Here is a 22,331-nt window from a genome sequence, read left to right as displayed (position 1 = left end):
TGATAGGGCTCGCCAGTTGCAAAGGTTGGTAAGCCGTCCGTTTGGTCCCCAATGACAAGTAGAACTCGGCCAATGTGTGCTTTGCATTGAGCCATAAGATCAGCAATTTAGTCAAGCTTAGATGTTTCCTCTGGAAATTAAATGTTATCTTGTCATTTTGCAGAGAGAAATTCTGCCAAAGTATTTTGCTTCACCGGAAATCCACTGACAAAACTCAATAAAGGGGGTAGAAGTAAGGGGTTAAAAGGGGTGGAGAGTGGCTTGGGGTATGGGACTAGCATAGGGAAACGGAGTGTTTGGAGCGGAAAATTGACATAGAACCAAATGAAACAACATTTTCTACGAATGCAAGGCTTTTTGGGTGAATCATTTGCAGTGTGTTCCATGGGTTATATACCCAAATGTGCTCTGCCTACACTGGAGTTAGTAGTATTTTTGGGTGTTGAGCTTTAAGAAGACCTGTCAGTAATAAGGTCTACAAATGTGGAGAGAGAGTTTGGGCAGTACAGGAGGCATTGATGCACTGGAGTAATTCCATATCTCTATACTTGGGAGATCCCATAAAGATGACTAGTATACACATATTGTTATAGCTCAGCTAGTTTGTCCTGAAGTTGCACATCTACATAAAATAAAATAAAACTGAGTGGAGGTTATACAGAAAAGAGAGGGGGTGTCTTGCTGCTGGATTTAAAATTCTATAATGTTGCTGAACTTACTAACAGAAAGAAGCTATGTCCGCACTCAATAAATACCATAATAACAATAATATCACATAAGCCTGCAGATATACCATGTGCCATGCAGAGATCCAAAGCACTGCAGGAGCTGTACAGATCACAAATCAATATTAACAATGAACTGTGTCACCCAAAGTGGGTAGATGGACAATTGTGGCGAGTTCAAATGAGAATGTCCCAAATATCTCAAAAGGTCTGCAGACGTGCAGAAGGATCTGCGCTTGCATTAGGAGGTACCTCCATTTTTCAGGGTGCCAATAACAGATGCAGTTTTGGGGAAATAGTGATCTGCCAGAAATCTTAGGTGATACTTGTGCATCTTAGTGGACGGGTACTCCTATGGTGAGATTTGGACAGCTGGTGGGAGGAGGGGACGTCAAATCCTTTTGACAATTATCCACGTAACGTAATTTAACATAAACATTTCTCTAAATAAGCAAGGTCTGATTGTGTGCTATGTCGTAACAATAGAACCAAGAGTTTATTTAGCAACAACTTATTTTTAAAGCACCACCTAACGATGAATCGAGATTGAATATGATTATCACTGAAAGTGGTGTATATGGTAAACATGGGTTCTTTACCGCAGGCAGTACTTTCTGTGCATCCCCATCAGTAAACACCCCATCCAATCCCAACTCATTAGGTGACATTTTAAAAATAGGCGGTATTTAAAATACCACGTGGTTTTACCACTCCTATGATAATCATAATGAGCCTTGACATTACAGACATCCTCTAACAATTCTGGGGAGGGGGGTGGTCTGCCTGATAGAAGTGCTGTCTACGTTTCTGTGAACGCTCTCGGTAGGGGGACATCTTACGGTATTGCACTTTGATCATCACTTGAATTGAAACGGGAGCCCCATGTCTGCCCAGAGAAGAAGTGTGAGTAGTATAAGATATCTTATACTACTAGCGTGAGCTACTGACACAGCATTCCTGAACAGCCCATTAGGCGATCTTGAGTGCTAAGCTAAATTGCGCCAATTCAGTCAAGTATTTGGGATACATTATTCTTCCTTGAGGCTTAACTGCTAGAGTAAAATAAGCGTTTCACCGCTTCAGACCTGGGACGATGCTAATGATCTTATCGTCATGTCTGTGCTGTGTAGCAGAGTTTGCAGGTACTGGTATTTTCTTTGTTGTTGAGAGTACAAGGTGATTCGACCAGAAAGAGTCCAGTGCCGAATGCTCAGGGACAGAGGCAGCGAGCAATTGACGAGATGATGAGAGGGAATGCATGGTACAGAAACGAGGGTCAGGACAGACACACGGCAGAGAGTGCTCACCAGGCCGATGCAGTACACAGAAGGCGGCCATCACACGGGATTTCGGTTGCGGGCTTTCAGGGAAGGGAGTGATCTAGGAGTAAGTGGAGGGTGCTTCGTTAAGATTTAGGAGGTAGAGTTGTAATGCAGCTTTGAAGGAGCAACTGCTAGCAGCAATTTGTATATTTGAATGTAGGCTTTTAGGCGCTGAGCAAGAATGGAGAAAGTGCAGAATTGAGAGGAAGGATGGGACGGCGAGCAGAGTGATTAGGACGAGAACTCGAGTGGAGGATCTCAGGAGGAGATTAGCGGGGGACAGTGTTAAACTTCAGCGGGAGACAGTGTTAAGTATCGGGGAGCAAGCACATGGAGTAGGAATTTAAAGAGGGGCCGGTTTTTCATGGAAAGCCAGCCAGCATTAAGGTAGATAAATATCATATTAGAGGGGAGTGCTGGGGTGGCATGGTATGCAAGTTCACAGATATATCAAAGGTAGCTCATTCAAGTGAAGAGCATGCTTCCCGGCCATCCGCTATGGAGTGGTGAATCGGCTCGGCCCGTTTTAATTCATGCAGTTCTCATTGTGCACTCTGGATTGCTATGTTATGTTAGGCAAAAGGCCATCCTCTGATTGGTCTATGGGGCAGCGGATAAGTGATTCTGTTTTGTATGCAAAAAATAGTTATTTCTCAATAAACACAATACAGGCACATACAAGCATTCTTAAATCCTTCAATGTACTATGAGCGGTTTCGTGCCATATTAATCCACTCTGCTTTTATGAATTTTATTAGGAATCTACGGGCACAATACAGTTCCTTTGACATTTGTCCAATTTGGGGTTTATTTAGGTCTTACTTTTCAGAGGTGCAGCTATGCATTCAAATGTTTTTTGTAGTGCAATGGGGATACATAAACGGGGGCTTTATCCTTAATTGCTGCTGTATGCCTCGACCTCGAATAAATGGAATGGCTCATATTGTATTTCTTTACATAATAAGAAAATATTTATTTCAGGCACAAATGTTTATATTTCATTACTATGGACAGAAAACGAAATAAAACATTATTTCAGCAACAGTAAGTTGATGAGGGGGGACTTGTACAGCGTGACATGAAAAACTGAATCCCCTGCAGGTGCTCCACAGACTTGGTATACATTTATTTATTTATACATAATGTGCTGCACCACCTCGGCCGAAAGGGGAGAGGGGCATTGTACAAAGCTAAGCTCAGAAATAATCATGAAAAAGTTTATAAACAAGCATTGGCAATGCCAAAAGTTTGGCTTGTGTGTAGGAATGCGAAGAGCATTTGTCAGTCACTGTCGTAGTGGTATTAACTGGCTATTGATGGTAGCAGCTGCACAATGGTACCAGAACCTGGCCATCTAAAAGCAGTGCCGGGGACATGCGTGATACTTATACACAGGCCGAAATGGTTGGCTTTGACATTGTTTGTTTTTGACAGGACTTCTATGAAGGGCGCACATAGTGCTTATAAAAGAAGTGGCTGAAGGCCAACCTAGTTAAGACATTTTTATTACAGCACTTGCAGGTTACAACTCTAATGAAGTAATTAACTCTGAGAAGACTTGTGAGGAATTCGACCATCTGCACGGTGATCCTTTCCGTCGCGCCAACATGCTGTGTGAGGTGAAACTGTAACACTGGTGGGTTCGCTGGTCCTAAATGGACTCTGAGAGTTCGACGGATTAGTGAGAGCAGGTTGTGGGCACTCACTGTATCCTTAGACTGTTCGGATCAGGCCGATGGTAGTAAGATGAATGTAGTGGAACAGTCCGACGGCGTCCCCATGCAGCGTTGACTTCATGCGACACACCAGGATATTCGGGTGTGTGCAGCACGGGGCCAGCACGGGGCCGACAGAGCCATACACACCGTCGGGGGTCGGCCGGGTACACAGGGTGTCTTCCTGATGACACTACGTTCTCTGGGGCAATCGAGCCGGTGGCAGGCATCTGCTGGTTCACAGGTGCACCGTGGCCGCACGCGAACGGGACCGGGGAAATCTTAAAGCAGTCCGCTCAATTCTGGTGGAGGGTCGCTGGGTGAAGGATCTCCACAGGGCCCACTCTAGCAGCCTCTAGGACTCTGTGGTTTTCTACCGCAATACTTGTCTTTCTCCGTCGGCTCGAGTCACTGCCTTCTCCTCAATGACAGTGCTGGGAAAACCGTAGGGCTGGGTCTCACGGTGTGCTTCAGTGAGGCTCCATGACAAGCCCGCAGAGTCGAAAGTCTCTCTTTAGAGTCAGACGTGTATTGACGGCAGTTTCACTTTCACTCCACCATAGTTCCCAGTGCCATTGTAGTCACACGATGCTTTCTCCAGGATTAAAGCACTGATTTCTTCAGGTTTTCTCCGGCGAGGGGGCACCTTCCCACGTCACAGGTGGGTCTTTTATGAATGGCTCACGAGTGAGATCACTGAGTACTTTGAGTGAAATGATACAGGGGAAGTGCACAAAAATACAGTTTGGGAGGCCGGGAAAGCAACTTGGAGCGGTATATTGAAAAGGGAAGGCGCAGACAAAAAAGAGAGAGAACTCTAATAGAGAATAGGCTTCGGAAAGAGATTGCACAATTAGATCTCTGTGCGCAATCCAACGATGAAGATAGGAGGGAGAGGATAGCTGAGACGGCCCGAAAAAGGGAGGAACTGCAGCATTTGGAAGAGGGACTAGTCATCTGCAAGCTCTAATTCCTCAAGCAGAAGCATTATGAACAAAGGGACAAAGCTAATGCGCTTCTGGCCGCTAGGCTGAGAGGGCAGTGAGCTGAGCGTTGGATTGCCACCATAGAGAGTGGCCGCGACTCCCCACCCACAGACCCCCATAGTATCCCTGAGGTTTTCGTGGATTTCTACGAACATCTCTATAAATCTGAGACCACACAGGGCGAGACAGACATTGAACGCTACATGGATGGGATAACCATGCCAAAACTCTCACTTGATGAGGTTCAATCACTAGAATCCACGATAACGCCAGAAGAAGTTGAAAATGCTATTAAAAGGCTACCCTTGGGGAAAGCACCTGTTAACGATGGGTACACTGCAGGCTTTTATAAGACTTTGCTCAGTCCCCTCCTCCCCTTCATGGTGGACTTGTTCAATAACATCCTACACATGGGAAAAGCACTGAAATCTTTTTGCGGGTACTCATCTCTGTCCTTCCTAAAGATGGTAAAGACCTCAGACTGTGTACATCCTACCGGCCAATCTATTTACATAATATCGATGCAAAAATCTACACACTTGTATTGGCTGCAAGAATGGAAATCCACATGCCAGCCTTGATACATTCCGACCAAGTTGGATTTATCTTGAGCCGACAGGGGGCTGACACAACCCTTAAGACCCTGTATTTAATACATGAGCACAGAAAATGTTGTGTGTTCCCTCACTACTGTATATAGATGCTGATAAAGCGTTTGATATAGTAGAATGGGACTTTTTGGATGCGGTACTGCGCAAAATAGGTCTCGGCCCATACTCAGGAGAGCGGTTAAAGTGGTGTACATATCGCCCGAGCATCTGTAATGGTAAATTCCGAATACTCTAGGTGGTTTACCCTTGAAAGAGGTACGAGACAAGGTTGCCCTCCCTCTGCAATATTGTTTGCTCTCTTGCTGTAACCTCTTGCCCAGAAATTTAGAGCTGACAGCTTGGTGGAAGACTTGAGTGTCCACGGCAGGGAATACAAATTATCCCTCTATGCAGATGACATTTTACTCCATATCCAGAACCTATTAACTTCTGTACCCCGGGCCATGCAGCTTATTGAATCTTACGACTCCTTATCAGGATTCAAAATAAACCGATCCAAGTAAATTTTGTTCCCCCTACATGACCTCACTCCAGAGTCCTTTAGAGAACTTCCCTATTTGGGCCTAGTGATGGTAGGTTCAACGCTGTGATACCTAGGGATCAACTTAGCGAGGAACCTTAATGAAATATACGAGGCCAACTTCCCGCAGCTCCTCTCAGCGTTTCACGCGGACCTGGCAAAATGGCTATCTCTCACAATCTCCTGGATGGGGCGGTTGAACGCCATCAAAATGGTATGTCTCCCTCGATTTGTATATCCTTTTTAGGTCCTCCCCCTGAAAGTCCCTGACAAATTCTTTAGAGAAGTGAAACATGCCATACTACGCTTCCGCTGGGAGGGAAAAAGACAGAGAATATCCTACAGAGTCCTCATACTCCCGATGGACAAAGGTGGGGTGGGCCTCCCTGACTTAAAATTATATTATGAAGCAGTCCAATTGCGGGTGTTGATCCCCCACTCAAGGGATAGGAATGATTTACATGGGTCCACCTGGATAATGATAACTTAGCCCCGGCCACAGTGTTGGAATGGTTGTGGGTCCCCTGGTCCAAACTCCTGCACAGGCTCCAAAATCATCCCATACTTGGTACCATCTGGGACATATGGAAGGAGGGGGCGGGCATGGTAGGTGTCACAACATGGCCATCTCCCTTAAGCCACATATGGACCCCGGGGAGTCGTGAGCAGATACCTGAACATCCAAAATATCAACCGTGGTTCGATGCAGGCCTGTAGAGGGTTGGACAGCTCTGGAAAGATGGGGTATTCCTGACAATCCCGGAACTCGAGGAGGCTCCTCAATTGAACCCTATCTCGGTTTTTCTTTATTTACGGCTTAAGGGTCTGATGTCTAGAGAGGTCTGGAAAGTGAAAATCCAGAGAGAACTGACACCGTTTGAGAAGCTCCTCGACTCGCTCACCGAGACCAAGGGCTTGATTACACACATGTATCGTACACTATAAGACACTGGCTCTGGTCCAATCACGAAACTCAAACACAGGTGGGAACAAGATTTTGGTAGAGAATTCGACCAACAAACATGGGCCCGGATATGTAAAACTCCTTCACAGATATCAATTGACACGCAATACAAACTACAAGCTATTAAACTACTACATAGATGGCAATATGATCCCTATAGGCTATATAAAATGTTCCAGACCACTAGTGCAATGTTTTGGAGAGAGTGTGGAACTAGAGCCACCTACTGGCACATGTGGTGGGAATGTCCCCGGGAGCAGGTGTATTGGAGTGAAGTTGTGGGTTGGATAAAGTAGGTAGATGGGATCATTAGGAAAGCAACGCCTCTCCTTGTACTGTTTGGTCTGGAGGAGGACAAGGATGGGACATCTAGGATTTGCGAACTCGCAACCCCTTTGCTGCTTGTGGTGCGTGCCTGCCTGGTGATCAGGTGGAAGGCGCAGTGTTCCCCCTCTAAAAAGAAGTGGATTGGCGTGACTACAAACATATGGACAATGGAAAGAATCACTGCTGCTCTCCATTGAAGGTCGGCCCAACACGAAACGCTCTGGAACGACTTTGCAAACACGTTTGTCACCGTCACTGGAAAACACATTGCATGGGTGCAAAAATAGTTGTTCATTAAACCTGGACCATTACGTGGCGAATTCACAATAAGAGGCTTCCAGCAATATATGCAATGCCAAGCCCAAAATAAGGGGATTTCCTGTAATGTTGTGCAAGTCGATCAAAGAGTAGAGATGGCCCTGTGTGACGTAAGGATATATGCTCAATAATGTACTCTGATTGTATATTTGATCTGCCAGGGTGGGAGGGGGGAGGGATACAGGGAAGTTGAATTATTTGTCTGGGTGTGGTATCTTCAGTGAACGTTTTAGAATGAAGGTTCTAACCTGATACTCATGCCAAGTATGTACTGTTATTCTTCATACTGTGAACACAAATAAAATCAAATTTGAAAAAAAATAAAATAATCGCCCGCATGGTTGCAAGACTTCTTGAATCTGACATTTCTCTTCCCTTAGCACACTGGTGTACATTGGAGGAGGGGCTTACCCTGAGAAGGGACCAAACAAAGATGGGCAAGTTCATAAGTGGTGAAGAAAATGGCAAGATGATGAACGTCATCATTGTTAAAAATCTTGAGAATTGCAGCGTGGGCCCGTACGTCATCCGATACATTTGTAGAATATTTGGCTCTAATGAATGAGAGCGACTGGGGTTGCCATGGGGAGGAGAAACCTGAAAGGGGTTCACAATGATCAGACTGACTAATACGAGCTGACGGAGAACAAAAGAAAAGCCTGATAATTGTTACCATCCAAAGTCTCACTGCGTGAATGAGTTGTCATGGCAACATTTATAACTAAATCACTATTGAAAGTGACGTTTATTTTCAGCCGGGTCACCTCAGCACAAAAGCAGAGTGGGAATGAAACTGCATGGCGTGACTCTAGCGATGTGATGAATGTAAGGAGGCTTTACATAAGAATGCTATTGAAACAATTCGCACATACACATCAGCACAGTACAAGCCAAGCGACACAGAAAAAAATCCCAGAAATTGAGAAGTATAAGGACAGAACAGTCATGCATTTGGAGTAGGCAAAAAAAGCTAGGACCATATTACGAAGGCAATCGTGATGCATAGAAGATAACCAGAAGGGGCAAATACGTCAGGAGCAGGGGTGGAGTTAGGTTCTAGCCACAGCTCTGTAATACGTAGAGCACACGCCAAGCTGTGCATACCAGTGCTGTGCACAGCAGGATAAGCGGCCCTAGTGATGGAGAAGCAGCTTCTGAAACCAGAATTAAGCAACATGGAATCTTGCCAGCCTGGTGCCTTGTATGTGTGATTGATAGCTCCCCAGGCCACTCCATCTGGCACTCCGTGTAAGCAACGTGCAAGGGATGTTTGTGTTCTTGAAATCTATCCAGCAAAAATGGGAGTTTGAGCAACCATTTGTGTTTCTCAACAAAGCTTTTCTTTCGCCTGGATATTGGTGGACCCCCTTGTTTTTGAAATTGCAAAATGGGGCAGTCTATCTAACATAGAATGCAGTGCTCTTAAATAATTACCTCTGGAGCTGCGACCCACACACACAGCATGGACAGGGTGAGTGCACGTGTGGTGAATGTCGGAATAAGAATGAGTATTGGAGAGATTCGGGGAAGCCCTCACATGCATGGAAGAAATCATATTGTGGAAGTTGTTGGCAAACCCATAAGATCATAGCCATAGTGCGACAATACATGATGTAGAGATCAGGAAGAGAGGACACAGTAATGTACGCGTGCTTGGTAACCTGTCACTTAGACCCCTCCTGCAGGACAGGTTAATAACCTGTCCTTCCCTGTGCGGATTACACTGAGGATGTGCCGATGCCCTGTAGCGTTCAAATATTAATAAAACAAGTGACATGGTCATCACTAGACCCAATGGGCCAATTTTCAAGAGATCCATCATGATGCAAACAGCACTAACAGTCAAACACTTTTTTAGGGGCCGATGACTTAGTAAAAGTCTTAGAAAAAGGGAAGCTATTGTAAAATACTCAAATAATATCATCTGCATATTCATAACAGCTCTAAATAAGCTTAGTAAGTCTATCCATTTCATTGAATGTTGCTTTTTTATTATTAGAGTTGTTTTTTTTTAATGTTGCCATCTTCATCTTGTATCCTGGCTTGCAACATTATGTGTTACTACTGACTTCTGCAATTGTATTCACTCTCCACTCTTGCTTCTCCACTCTTTTTGACTGCTTACTCTCTGTTCTCTCCTCCTTTCCCTTCTCCCTTTTTCTATCTCCTCCCCTTACTTTCTTCTATGCACTTACTCTTTCAGAATTATCCCTGGACCTAATATGATAGCAACCTCGTCTGTTTCCTCCACCCTCCCATTACTGTTTTTTTCCTCCCCACCACCCCTCCAGCACTATCTGAAATGTCGTCAGGCCTAGTATGATAGTCGCTTGTTTTGTTCCTCCCCTCCCCACATTGTGTATAGGCACTATATAAATAAACAATCATATCATATCATATCATATATCAAAGACACGAAGAGTTTGGACACCTATCAAAATCAGTTAAGTAAAGCAAAGCGAGGTTCAAAGGTCGATGGCTGTCTAATAAGCCAGCAAATCTAAAGAATCAAAATGACATGTTCCTCAATGTGCAACATTGCTGTTCATCCTACACCCCACCACTGCCCTACAGCATAAGGCAATATGACACCGTTACACAAAACAATTCAATTGCTCACCAAACCTAATTAACTGTTGCAGATCAATAATAACCTACCAACAAGAAACAGGTGAAGTACAACACAGATTAAGTACAAACCTGATGGCAGAAGTAATGGCTTAATTGTCCACCTTGTAACCTGAACCAACAGGGTCATAATTGGATTCTCCCTTTGCTATAGTGAGAAGGTTCTAAAATAAGCCAATGCACAGAAGTCAGCCTAGTGCCTTGACAGGAGTAGAACTGCTTCCCTGCAAACTTTACACAACTACAGCTAATTGTTTAACACAAAATATCTGCTGTTTCCAGCCCTGAAAGCTGTACAGATAGTCCCCAATAAGCAACATTATAACAAAGTTAAAAAGTAGCGCCCCTTGAGCTAAATTGAAACATAAAATACAAATAAGCACCACTGCTTCACATGAGAGCAAAGCTTCAAGGCCATTGTGCTCTTGAAACTGATGGCTGTTTGAAATGCCTGCAAACTACACTTCCCAGAAGCACACACTTCAGGACAAATGTCTTCTTCACAACTAAAGAGCATGTTCATTAGGGAGATTTTCACAAAATCCTCGAGAGAAGGCATAGGAAAATTAACCTGTTAGTGATACCCGGGGTTTCCCTTAAGTTGTTCCTGACTCTCACCACAGTAGCTGGCAGTAGCTGTGAAGGATTTGCTTTCTTGAGGGGGAGGCATTCCACAAGTTATAGGTGTCACACACAAACACACAATAAAGGAAGGCCTGCACAGTATATTGCTGAAAATATTTTCCTTACCAAAAACTTGTGCGTAACAGAAAACAGTATAATACAGTACACAAAACCAAACATATATAATTAAAACGGTGATGAGTTGCCTAAGGAGCACAAATAACAATCAAAACAAGTATGGAGAATGATGGGACAAAAGCAACAGGCAGGTCCACTTGTAGGTTAAAAGATTAGGACAGAAGGCCCACGTAAGGTGACCCTCAAGTTGGTGGACGAAACAGCAGCTTTAAGTTTAGACAATCCTGACCCTTCAGAACAGATCTGTCACAAGTTTCTCTCCTTCTCACTTGTTTCTCTTTGCTTGTGACCTTCTTGGAAGTGACTTCCTTCTTTCTCACTGTCCGAGACTTGTATAGGCCCGGGGGCGGGTCTTCAGATTCCAGCGTGAGATAGCCGGCTCTCCTTCGCCGGGTAACGTTCAGTATCCAGGAACGTGAAGCCAGGAAGAGGTAGAGTCCCAAGCTCGGAGAGTGTCCGAAACACCGAAGGACCGAGCACAGGACGAATCCAGGGAGAGGAACGGGCAAGAGGTAAGGAGGGATTTGGACGGAGCTCCAGGAACAAAGAAGAAGGGAAAAAAGGGGAATTGGGAAAAAACACAGAAGCGGACTCGAAAACACACGTCTAACAACTCCAAGCAGTTGCGTTGAGATGCGCAGAGCCGCGGGGTGTGACTGTTTTCTAGGAAGTCGAACATTGCAAGCAAGGGCTAGAGCGTGATGTTTCAGGCCCGTCGGCCATGTTGGAAGGATCACTGAGTTCATGCCGCAGTGCATCATGGACCATGAAGTCCAGAATGGAGAAATTTGGTGGTTCATGACAGTATGCCTCCTCCTAAACCCTGCACCCCTGGGTTTGCCTGAGTGGACTCGATGAAATCTTTGTATTAGACGGGGAGCATTCATGTTTGAGACAGGTTCCCAGGTGCGCTCGCTGGGAGGATATCCTTTCCATTCTACCAGATACTGGAGTTGACCCCACATATCCTGTATGTGGAATAACATATCCAAGAGACTTGAAATTCAAGTTGGTTATTGACGATTACAGGATTAGGTCTAGGAGCAGTTCTGGTGGATTGTACATATGGTTTTAACAAGGAACTGTGGAAGACCGGGTGAATCCTTTTCCAAGATTCCGGAAGTTGGAGATGGAAGGCCACTGGATTAATGATTTCCTTTATGGAGAAGGGCCCATAATACTTGGGAGCCAGTTTATTTGGTCGCAGATGTCGAGGAAGAAGTTTTGAAGATAGCCAAACTTTATCTCCCACTGCATAAGAAGGGCTAGGTCTTTGCTTGGTATCTGCATATCATTTGACTTCTATTCTGGCTTTTTACAGTCGTTCCTTAGCATCTCTGTGTACGTTGACCAGTGTTTCAATCCAGGAATCGACTGCAGGAACTGGGGTAGGATGTGGCAGAACAGATGGTAGAACTGAAGGATGAAATCCTTGACTGCAAAAGAAGGGACTTGTCTTGATAGCTGAATGATCAGAATTGTTGTAAGCGAATTTAGCCACGGGAATCAAAAGCGACCAGTCATCCTGGACCTTGGTTGCGAAACAGCGGAGGTACTGTTCTAGGGTTTGGTTGACTCACTCAGTTGCTCCATTAGTCTGTGGATGGTATCCTGAAGACAGCGCGAGCTGGATGCCCAATATTTGGCATAGTTGTTTCCAGAACTGGGATATGTATTGGGGTCTTCTAGGGAAATTCCGGCCAATTCAGACGAGGATGGTAGTTTGAACAAGGGTGTGAAGTGAGCCAAATGTAAACAAATTGATGGTAACCATTATGGTTGTGTATTCTCTGGATGTGGGTAATTCCACGTTGAAATCTGTGGTGATGATTTCCCAAGGTCGTGTTGGCATTGCGGGTTGATGTAAGAGACATGCTGGTTTTCTATTATCATGTTTATTCTGGTTGCACACTGCACAGGATTGGATGTAGGTTCTTATGTCGTCTATCATCTTTGGTCACCAGAATTGCCTCTGTATAAGATGGAGGGTGGTAGTGATGCCTCGATGTCCTGAATGTAGGGTATCATGGCAGAGATTCATAATCTTGTGCCTCAGTGTTTGTGTGGGTAGTGCCAGCTGTGTTTCCTTGAAGAGATATCCGTCTTTCATTGTAAGGTTCCATTGATTGTTCTTTTTGTATTCCTTCCAAAGATCGGAAGAAGGTGTTCTTGCACGGGTGTCTTCCAGGAGAGAAATGGCTTGAGCCACAAACACGGTGTCAGGAAACATCTTAGGAAAGGTTCGGGCTTCGACGGGCTCGTAATCAGGATGCCTGGATAGGGCGTCTGCAATGATATTATGTGTTCCAGGAAGGTGGAGAATTTGAAATTGGTATTGGGCAAAAAAGAAGGCCCAACGGGCTTGATGGCTGCTTCTGCATTCCAGGGACTGTAGGACTTGTAAATTACAATGATTTGTTCGTACCTGCACTGGGTGTTTGGCACCCAAGAGTAGGTGGCGCCAGTCGGTGGAGGCTTGTCGGATGGCTAACAGCTCCTTCTCCAGGATGGAATAATGACCCTCACTTGGAGTCAAGGTGCGGGATAGGTATGCAATAGGATGCTCCATCTTGTCCTCAAATTCTTGTTTTAAGACCGCACCAATGGCAGACTCTGATGTGTCTGTTTCCACCAAAAAAGGCCGGTCTATATCAGGTTGGGCCAAGATTGGATCTTGATTGAATTCTCGTTTCAGTTGTTGAAAAGCCATCTCTTGAGCCGTAGACCATTTAAACTGAGTGTCCTTCTTTAAAAGTGTTACAATGGGATGCACTACGTCAGAAAACGCAGGATTGAATCTGCTTTACAGTAGTGGGTGCTGGCCAAGAAAGGATGGAGTCGACCTTGGAAGGATCCATTCCGATACCTTTGGAACTAAGTACAAATCCAAGATAATGAACCGTTGAGACATGGAAGAGACATTTTTCTGGCTTGGCTAGGAGTTTGTGTTCACATAAGCATTGTAAAACTGCCTTTACATGTTCTTGATGGATCTGGTGGTCATTGGAGTAAATTAGTATATCATCCAGGTACACAATGACAAAAAGGAACAGCATATCAGAAAAACCTCGATACAAGAAACGTTGAAAAACTGCGGGGGCATTGGTGAGATCAAAGGGCATTACCAGATACTCAAAGTGACCAAGGCCGTCTTCCACTCATCGCCTACTCTTATGCGAATGAGATGGTAAGCACACCTAAGATCGAGTTTAGTGAAAATTACAGCACCCCGTACTGCCTCCAGGATGTCAGAAATAAGTGGTAGCGGATAGCGGTCTTTGAGGGTGCATTGGTTGAGAACACGGTAATCCAGGCAAGGCCGACGTTCCTTAGTGTCTTTCTTAGGAACGAAGAAGAGGGAAGCACCGGCTGGGGATTTTGAAGGCCGGATAGTACCATTTGCCAAATTGGTATCCAAGTATTCTCGGAGAGCTTTCTTTTCGGGTTCAGATAAAATAAACATTCTCCCGAATGGAATCACCGCAGAAGCATCTATATCAATGGCACAATCATCTGGCCTATGAGGTGGAAGAGCTTGAACAATGGCTGTAGAAAAAACATCCGAGTATGTATGGTAAAACTCAGGAACTTGGATAATATTGGATACACTTATGGATGATTGCTTGTGGTCCTGGGAAGTCACTGTCCGAGACTTGTATAAGCCTGGGTGCGGGTCTTCGGATTCCAGCGTGAGATAGCCGTCTCTCCTTCGCCGGGTAACGTTCAGTATCCAGGAACGTGAAGCCAGGAAGGGGTAGAGTCCAAAGCTCGGAGAGTGTCCGAAACACCGTAGGACAGAGCACAGGACGAATCCAGGAAGAGGAACGGGCAAGAGGTAAGGAGGGATTCGGACGGGGCTCCAGGAACAAAGAAGAAGGCAAAAAAGGGGAATAGGGAAAAAACACGGAAGCAGACTCGACAACACACGTCTAACAACTCCAAGCAGTTGCGTTGAGACGCGCAGAGCTGCAGGGCCTGACTGTTTTCTAGGAAGTCGAACATTGCGCGGAAGGGCTAAACCGCAACGTTTCAAGCCCATCAGCCATGTTGGAAGGATCACTGAGTTCATGCCGCGGTGCATCATGGACCATGAAGTCCATAATGGACGAATTTGGTGGTTCATGTCAAGATCAGTGAATGTTATGGTCAGGACTTGGCACTGCTAGACGGGAGAATGTAGGGTTCCTTGTTGGAAGGACAGCAGTTGAGTCCAGCAAAGGATCAAGTGCTGCTGGAGAGAAAATGTCATTCAGTCTCCTGCAAAAAGTCTGGGATAGTTCAATACAAGGCCAGGTGCTTAACAGGAACAAAACATAGCTGCGGAGGTAAAGGATCCAACTATTCCCACCAAGTAAAGGTGAGAGGTTGCAGAAGATGATTCCCTCTGGTCAATAATTAGCTGAACTTAACCTTCAAGAGGACTAGGAGACCAGTAACATAGCCTCCAGCAGGATAGCTTGCATTGTGGTCTTCATCCAGGTACACGCAAGTTCCAGGTGGTCAACTCACAAAAAGCTTCAGGGCTTCACAGATATATGCATTCAATGGGCTGGGAGTGATCATAGCCCTTCAACCACAAGCCATGCACTGTTCAAGGTTCTGGCAGTTTCTGAAACAGCGGAGGCCAGCTTTGTACCTAATTCATGGGCAACAGTGGAAGCAGAGCCAGGCGAAACCAGTTCCATTCAGCCAGGGCTTCCATTAAGAGCCCTGGGCCAAGGCTTACTTAGCCAAAGATGGATTTTGCCAAGAACAAGCCTCACAAAGAGGATACCTTCAATGGACAAGTTACTAGATGTTAAAAGCCCTAAGCAGCCATCTTCCTATGGCTCATGGTGCAAATGTCAACCAATGCACTGAAATGGCTACACCACAATGCAACCTCAGAAATAGGAAAGAATTGCCACCAGCCTAGAACGCTGACATGCCGTTTTCTGAAAAAATTCACCATAGGACAAAGTGGGGCACTTTTGCAGTACCCTTGCCCTGGTAATCGCATTGGCTACCAAGGCAACACGTACAAAAATGACAGTCCTTGGTGAGGCTTTGACCAAACCTTCACTGTTAATAAAAATAGGTCTGCACACAGAAGAATCTAGCAACACGACTAGGGGGTTATCCAAGGTGAGGAAAGAGGACAGATGTTAGGAGTGTTTGGTCCGGTAAAAGGACTTTCCAGTAAACGGTTCCTAGTGACTTTTTCGAATGCAATATTTTAAAAATGCCATTTTGTCGGCACAAAATTGCCGAATAAAAAAAAATGTGAATGTTTTTTTTCTTTAAATGGGGGAGTTCCCCCTCTTTTGTTATATAAACACTTTTTTTACTTGCGAAACCCAAAAAAAACATAAAATAAAAAAACCATTCAGAATTTTTTTTTAGCCAATTTGTTTTCGACAAAATGGCATGTCAAAAATATTTTCTCGATAATTTAACAGGATACACCAGTAAACACATAGGATGCACTTTCAAAAAACATCTACTGAAGTAACATTGCTTCAATGTTTCTCTGTCTCAGTCCTGTGAAAAGTTGTTTAATGTACTATTCTTGTAAGCTGCAGTCTGCAGCATTGCACCCCATTGGGCACGCTGCAACTGAGTGGCAGTTTTGGCAGTTTGTATTCCCAACCGTAGAAAAAGACATCAAGCAAAGAGCACTCCAGCCATGAACATGGGAACACTGTGGACTGGACATAAGGCAACACATGAGCGATATCTTGAGGCAGAGGGACCTCTGCCTTGTACAAAATGGTGGTCTAAATAAGAGAAGACATAGCTACGAAGAGGTAATATGTTTTAGAGATTTCTAGGTCCATCACACGCAGCGAAGAGCCAAGCTAGAAGTCACACACTGGCTATTGAGAGGGCATTAGTCCTGTTACAGGTCTGTTTCAGAAGATGTGAGGGGAATACACTTTAGCCCTGGAGGGGTTGAAACAGAGTGTGTCATTGATTTAGATATAATAGAGCAGACGCTGCACCAGTACCTCTCAGGTGGTGGGTGCATTGGTAGAGGCCGATACAGAGTGAACTTGATCTTACACACACACACAAACATGCATACTTGTAAACCTCTCTTTCTAAGACTGCGACATTAGTGTACGAGGTCTCCTGACTCAGCAGCTGCTTACCTTGTTCAAACAATGTTCAATGGGTTTTTAACTAAGCCAGGCTAAGATATGCAGTGATGTGTGGAGTCACAATAATGAGCGATGTTCTTCTTTGCCTACGATATTGTGATGATGTAATATTGATTAAAAACATATCTATAAGGATAGAGATATCTTCTCTAAATAACTAATAATTACTGTTTTATGGGGGAATGATGTTTTGTCTTTGAGATGAATTAGTGTAATCTTTAGACCATCCCAATAGTGTATGGGGTGGTAAAGTAAGTTAAAGTAAGGACTCTTGTGGAAGCAGTTGAACTCCAAAAGAGTACGCCACTATGATGGTATCCAGCTATAGAACTTCTCTTTGTTTTTGTGTAACTGATGCACTGTAGTCTTGGGATACGAGACCTGCAAACCTTGTGTTTTGTCTCTTCTTTTATGATCCTTTGTTGATGAGGAGTTTTTTTTTCTTTTCTTCAAATAGCGTATGGTGTGAAATGTTATTGTTTTTTCTTTTTCTCTTCACATCCCCTGTTCAACCAGATCCTCTACATGCTGTTTGTGTCTCCCTGAGACTATTTGATGCCTACCCACTGTTCTGCCATCTCTCTCTCTCTGTCCCCTGCTCCCTCCTCTTTCTGTGTATTGCTCCATCTCAGTCCTTGCACATCTCTCCCTCCCTCTCATTTGCTCTCTGACATTCTCCCTCCCTCTCTCTCTCTATCACCATTATTTGTCCCGTGCTCCTTCTGTTTCCTCGTGGCCTGCCTCCTTGCAGGCTCTCCCCCACCTTTACAATATATCCAGTGCTTTCTTCCAACTCTTGCAACTCCTCCTTCCCCTCTCTTCTACTGCCCCTCATATCTCCCCATCCACTACCTTTGCACGACCAGAGCGAGAAACTGTCCTGCTCGTTCTCTTTAACATTTCCAGGGAAAGAAGCAGGTCCACTGCACGCATTTATTCGCCTGAATTGAGTGTGCCCTTGAAGAGATCTGAAGAGAGGCAGGCGCAAGGGGTAGGGGAGACATTGGAAGGAAGTGACTGTCCCTGAGTGTGGTCTGTGGTGAGCAAAGAGGGGTTTGTGCACTGCCCTCTTTGAGGTTTACGGGGCATGTCTGCCCGCAGTCGGGATGCATTGGTGGTGGGGATGGGTGTTCAGGTGGAGCAGGGGGTCGGGGGGCAGGGGGGAAAGTGAAGAGACGGGGTAATAGTCTTGCAAGAGGGCACTCTTTTCAGAAGGACACTGCCTGAGACTCCCCATCACTTCATTGGCTCTATCTCAGAGTGCAAGCTGCCCCTAGCCCCGCCTGACAAGGACACACTGGGAATCGATAGCCCATGGGGTGTTCAACTTCACCAAACCTGGTGCTTCCATCGCTGGATTTAGGGTAAATCTACACTTTTTTCACAACAGAACCTTTTACACATTACTTGCCACCGATTGACCCTTTTATCTGAGAGCAAACAGATGGTGACATTCGGGCGTTTACTTTGATCTCCATAAGGTAAGATTAAGTTTGCAGAGTGTTGCTGTCTACAGTGAAGTGAGGAGTAGTACATATATTTGGGGGAAAGGGGGAGAAAGCAAAACGGTGTTTCAAGCGGAAACATAAAGACATTGCAAACGGAATTTGATAACAGAAGATCATTGGTTCAGATATTAACTGTGTGATGTGAAGTTAGAATCCCGTGCCCATCTTCTCGTCACTGCATTCCTTCGCTCCCTCTCTGCACATGTAAAGGCCAGTTACGTGTGCCTTGTTGTGTGAATGAGGAACGTGATCGGCACGAGGATGGCCCATGTTAGCTGCACATGTTGAGACTAGTGAATGGGACTGGGAGTACATGAATCATCAGGGTCCGCCTTCACATGGCTGCTGGTTTCAGCAGCTGGTTCGGTGAAAATTGTCAACGCTAAAAATAATTATTCAGCCTGCAAGCAGCCCTGAATTTCCTTAACAGAGCCTTGAAAGCTAAATATGGCCCTGGCACACTGTGATTACTATAATTGCAACTTTTTTTACTTTGAAAGTACAGTCTAGAAATTTGAGGGTGATGCCATGCAGAAAGCAAGAAGACACTTACCAACGACAAACAGTATTTGGAGGTTAAAATCTTTCACTTTGTGTTCAGTTTATGATGTTTAAACCAGAGTGGTTTGACCTGCTATTGGCCCCACAACATTCATTGAAGTTCTCTTAGAGAGAACAGCAGCACCTTCATATCCCACATGAAAAGGCTGTTTAACAAGGTGTCTGAATGCTTAGAAATGTGGAGTCTGATGACACGCTCTTTGAGCATTCTTGGGCAATTCACATAGTATGCAAGGGGTCTTCCTTCAGCTGGCTGGTGCCCCGCTCCGAAACCTTACGTACCTGTCAAAAGATGGCTTCTCTCCGCAGTCAAAGGCGTCCTGTAATTCCTTGACCAGGTTGGCTTGTCCTGGAAGCCTGAAGAGGCCCTCCTCCTTAAGTCCCCTCTGCCGGATGAAGTCCACACACTGCTCCACCAGTAGCGGGGCCAGGCGATTTCCGTACCGCTTCTCGTACCGAACCGTTTCTTCCAACTTCTGCCCAAAAATACCTGTTCCAGAAAAATTAAAAGCTTGTTATACAAAATATGCAATGCTCTGCACCCATCACTGAGGCTCTTGCCGAGCTACTTAAGAAAGAGTCATCATTGTGGAACCAGAACGGGTCGCAATTCTGGAAGCAACTGCAGAAAACTGGAAGCATGAATAGCACAAATCAGTCTTACCAGTATTCTCTAAAAGCTTCTAAATGCATGTTGTGTATCTGCAGTTATCATACTCAAAGAGCGCATTAGTTTCAATTATTAACCAACTATATAACCAAGACTTATCCATGGCCTCAAGCCCAGGGACGGTATCTCTCCAGCCCTGAAATCTCTTCACTGGCTCCCGGTGGCCACAAGGATCAAGTTCAAGACCCTTTGCATCATCCACAAGGCTTACTCGAGACCGGGGCCCGCACCATATCCAGCTCTCTCTGCCTAAATACCTTCCTTCTAGAGCGCTTCACTGCTGCCTCAAACTCTCTGAGGGTCAGGCATTTCTCCAAGCTGAGAGGGAGGGGGAAGATCTTGCTCCTCTGCAGGTGCCTCCCTCTGGAACGGCCTCCATGCCCCCCTCAAACTTGATTCGGACCACCTGAAGTCCTGGAAGCTGCTGAATACCTTCCTTTTTTCCTCTGCCTTCTCTCTGCCTCTTCCTTGCTAACCTTCCTGTCCGCCTGCCCTGATGGGTCCCCGGGTACCCTGAGACTCTCGCAGGGTACCAGGCTCCTTCATGACCAGTCTTCCTGCACTGCCTCTGGGCCTAATGCACACTTAGGGGCTGTAACTGTAACTCATTCTGCCCTCCATGCACTTACCCAGTGCCTCGCTGACCTGGTTGCACTTACTCAGAGCATTGGTGCCCTGACTGCACCTTCCCCTCCCCTCTCTCCTGCACTTCCCCCTCTCCCTTCCCACTTTGCACTTTTGTTGTCACACGTGCACGATCCGAATGACACAAGGCCTAGTAGGATCGTTGTCCGGTGCACCTAGAAACACTTGTGTACAGGCGCATTATAAATACCAAATCATAACATATCATATGGAAACATAGCTAGTCCTATAACTATCCTCTGTTTTAACCCCAAGATAGCATCCTGAGTACTTTCTTCCTGATTCCCGATTGGTGTGATTACGGCCTATAAATCAGATTCTATTACCCCTACAGACCACCCCCTCATAAAAGGGGGAGTAGGTTTACTAGAGGACGAGAGAACAGTATTTGTCTACTAGCAGTGATGAGAGAGGGAGGCGGAGTTACGGGGATTTACTTGAAGGCTGAGAATCATGCTTTGCTGCTGTGCATCTATGCCTGCAAGTGACGGCCGGGCGACGAGGTACAGACCCTTGTCCCAGAGAGCAGCCAGAATGACTCTGCAGGGGCCAGAAATGAAAATAATTGTGGCCCATATGACAGAAACGTGCACCAGTGCATGAGCATGCAGCACTAGGGCAAATACAACAACAAAAAAATGTCAATGCCGTTTTTCATCAGTTCAGGTTCAGAGAAGTGCTGAGTGTTTGCGGTTCGTAGGCCCTGTAGACAGATGCCCGATGCACAAAAGTTCTCGAACACAGACACAAAATGCTGTGTGCTGGGCTTCTGTCTCTGCGGCCTCCAGACAGCGAACAGAGAAGGCCGGAGCCCATAGCAGGTAAGCGGGGGCAAATGTCGGGTGAGGCGTCAGAGGTCGAGCCAGAGGTTGAATTGGGCGGGAGCGGTCGGGAGTAGTGCTCCCATACTTTTTATTTTCAAGTTTCACTGTTCCTATTCTTTTTATTTAAAAAAAAAACGTTCTGGAATGGTTTCGTTTTAAAATAAACGTTCAGGAAGTTGTTGAAGCTTGCACTTCAGTGCAATGCACTGCAAACTCCCATAAATAGCAGCTGTGTATGTTTGGGGGTTCGATTGCGTGTTGGTGGCGGCACAGGGATGGGGTTTGTGGGGAGCGAGGCAGACCAGCAGGGTACATTGTCCCGGGAAGATAGCTCAGTGGCAACTCGCTCACCTTGGAAACAAGACGACACGTCCGTGCTTAGAAACCTCTCGGTATTAATTGTGTTATAAATATGCAACTAAGACATATTCCTGTAACAGCACCTCAATGCCTCCGGGCTGTGTGAGCGCTTTAAAAATCCAAATAAATAAAAATAAACAAATAGTTCCACTACTTCTTTTCGTACACTTCGACCACCGCTCGCAGCAGAGAAGGGCTGAGGGGGGACCAATGATAGGGACCGGGAGAGGGCCAGGAACAAAAGACTGACCTATATGGCCTGGAATCTGCAAGGTCGCTCTTTTGTTCCAGGCATTCGGGCATAGATCCGAGCTGGGGGTAGGGCAACATAGTTCTGGTGGAAAAATGCATAGAAAGAAGGTTTTTGCACCGTCAACAACGATAGTGCTAATTGCACGGCCATCAGTGCAACATTTCCGAAATATCAACCAACACGTTTTGTGTGCTGCTCACCATAAACCAGGGCACTGGGCAGGTCACTCCTGTGTGGGGGTGCATCGACTTTAGCTATGCCACTAGAAACAGATACCAATGGCCCCCTGGTTGCACAGCAATCTCTTCACCCCCTGCCTAAATAGTAAGAGACAGATTCCCAGATTGCCTCTGACCCACCAGCATCACATGGATGAGGAAAGAACCTCCCTGGCCCGTATCTCAGCAACGCTCGCATCCATCACCACGAGGAAGGGGACTTGCCTGAAGGGTACCGTGACTGGCAGGGCCACTGTAACAGAGACATTGGACA

At 45.6% G+C, this 22,331-nt stretch overlaps 1 protein-coding gene across 8 annotated transcripts in view; it reads right to left on the bottom strand.

Moving 5' to 3' along the window:
* ARHGAP24 (Rho GTPase activating protein 24) overlaps nucleotides 1-22,331 on the bottom strand; it is a 1,622,143-nt gene that overhangs the window by 83,723 nt on the left and 1,516,089 nt on the right. For all 8 annotated transcript variants that reach the window (XM_069630408.1, XM_069630414.1, XM_069630413.1 and 5 more), the window contains one exon: nucleotides 19,370-19,577. In XM_069630408.1, the coding sequence (XP_069486509.1) occupies nucleotides 19,370-19,577 (208 nt within the window). The remainder of the gene's footprint in view (nucleotides 1-19,369; nucleotides 19,578-22,331) is intronic.

This window comes from Ambystoma mexicanum, chromosome 6q (assembly GCF_040938575.1).
Source record: "Ambystoma mexicanum isolate Mex_15411 chromosome 6q, UKY_AmexF1_1, whole genome shotgun sequence".
NCBI classification, from domain to species: domain Eukaryota; kingdom Metazoa; phylum Chordata; class Amphibia; order Caudata; family Ambystomatidae; genus Ambystoma; species Ambystoma mexicanum.
Note: the sequence above shows the minus strand (reverse complement) of the source record. Positions and strands in the feature narration are given on the sequence as shown.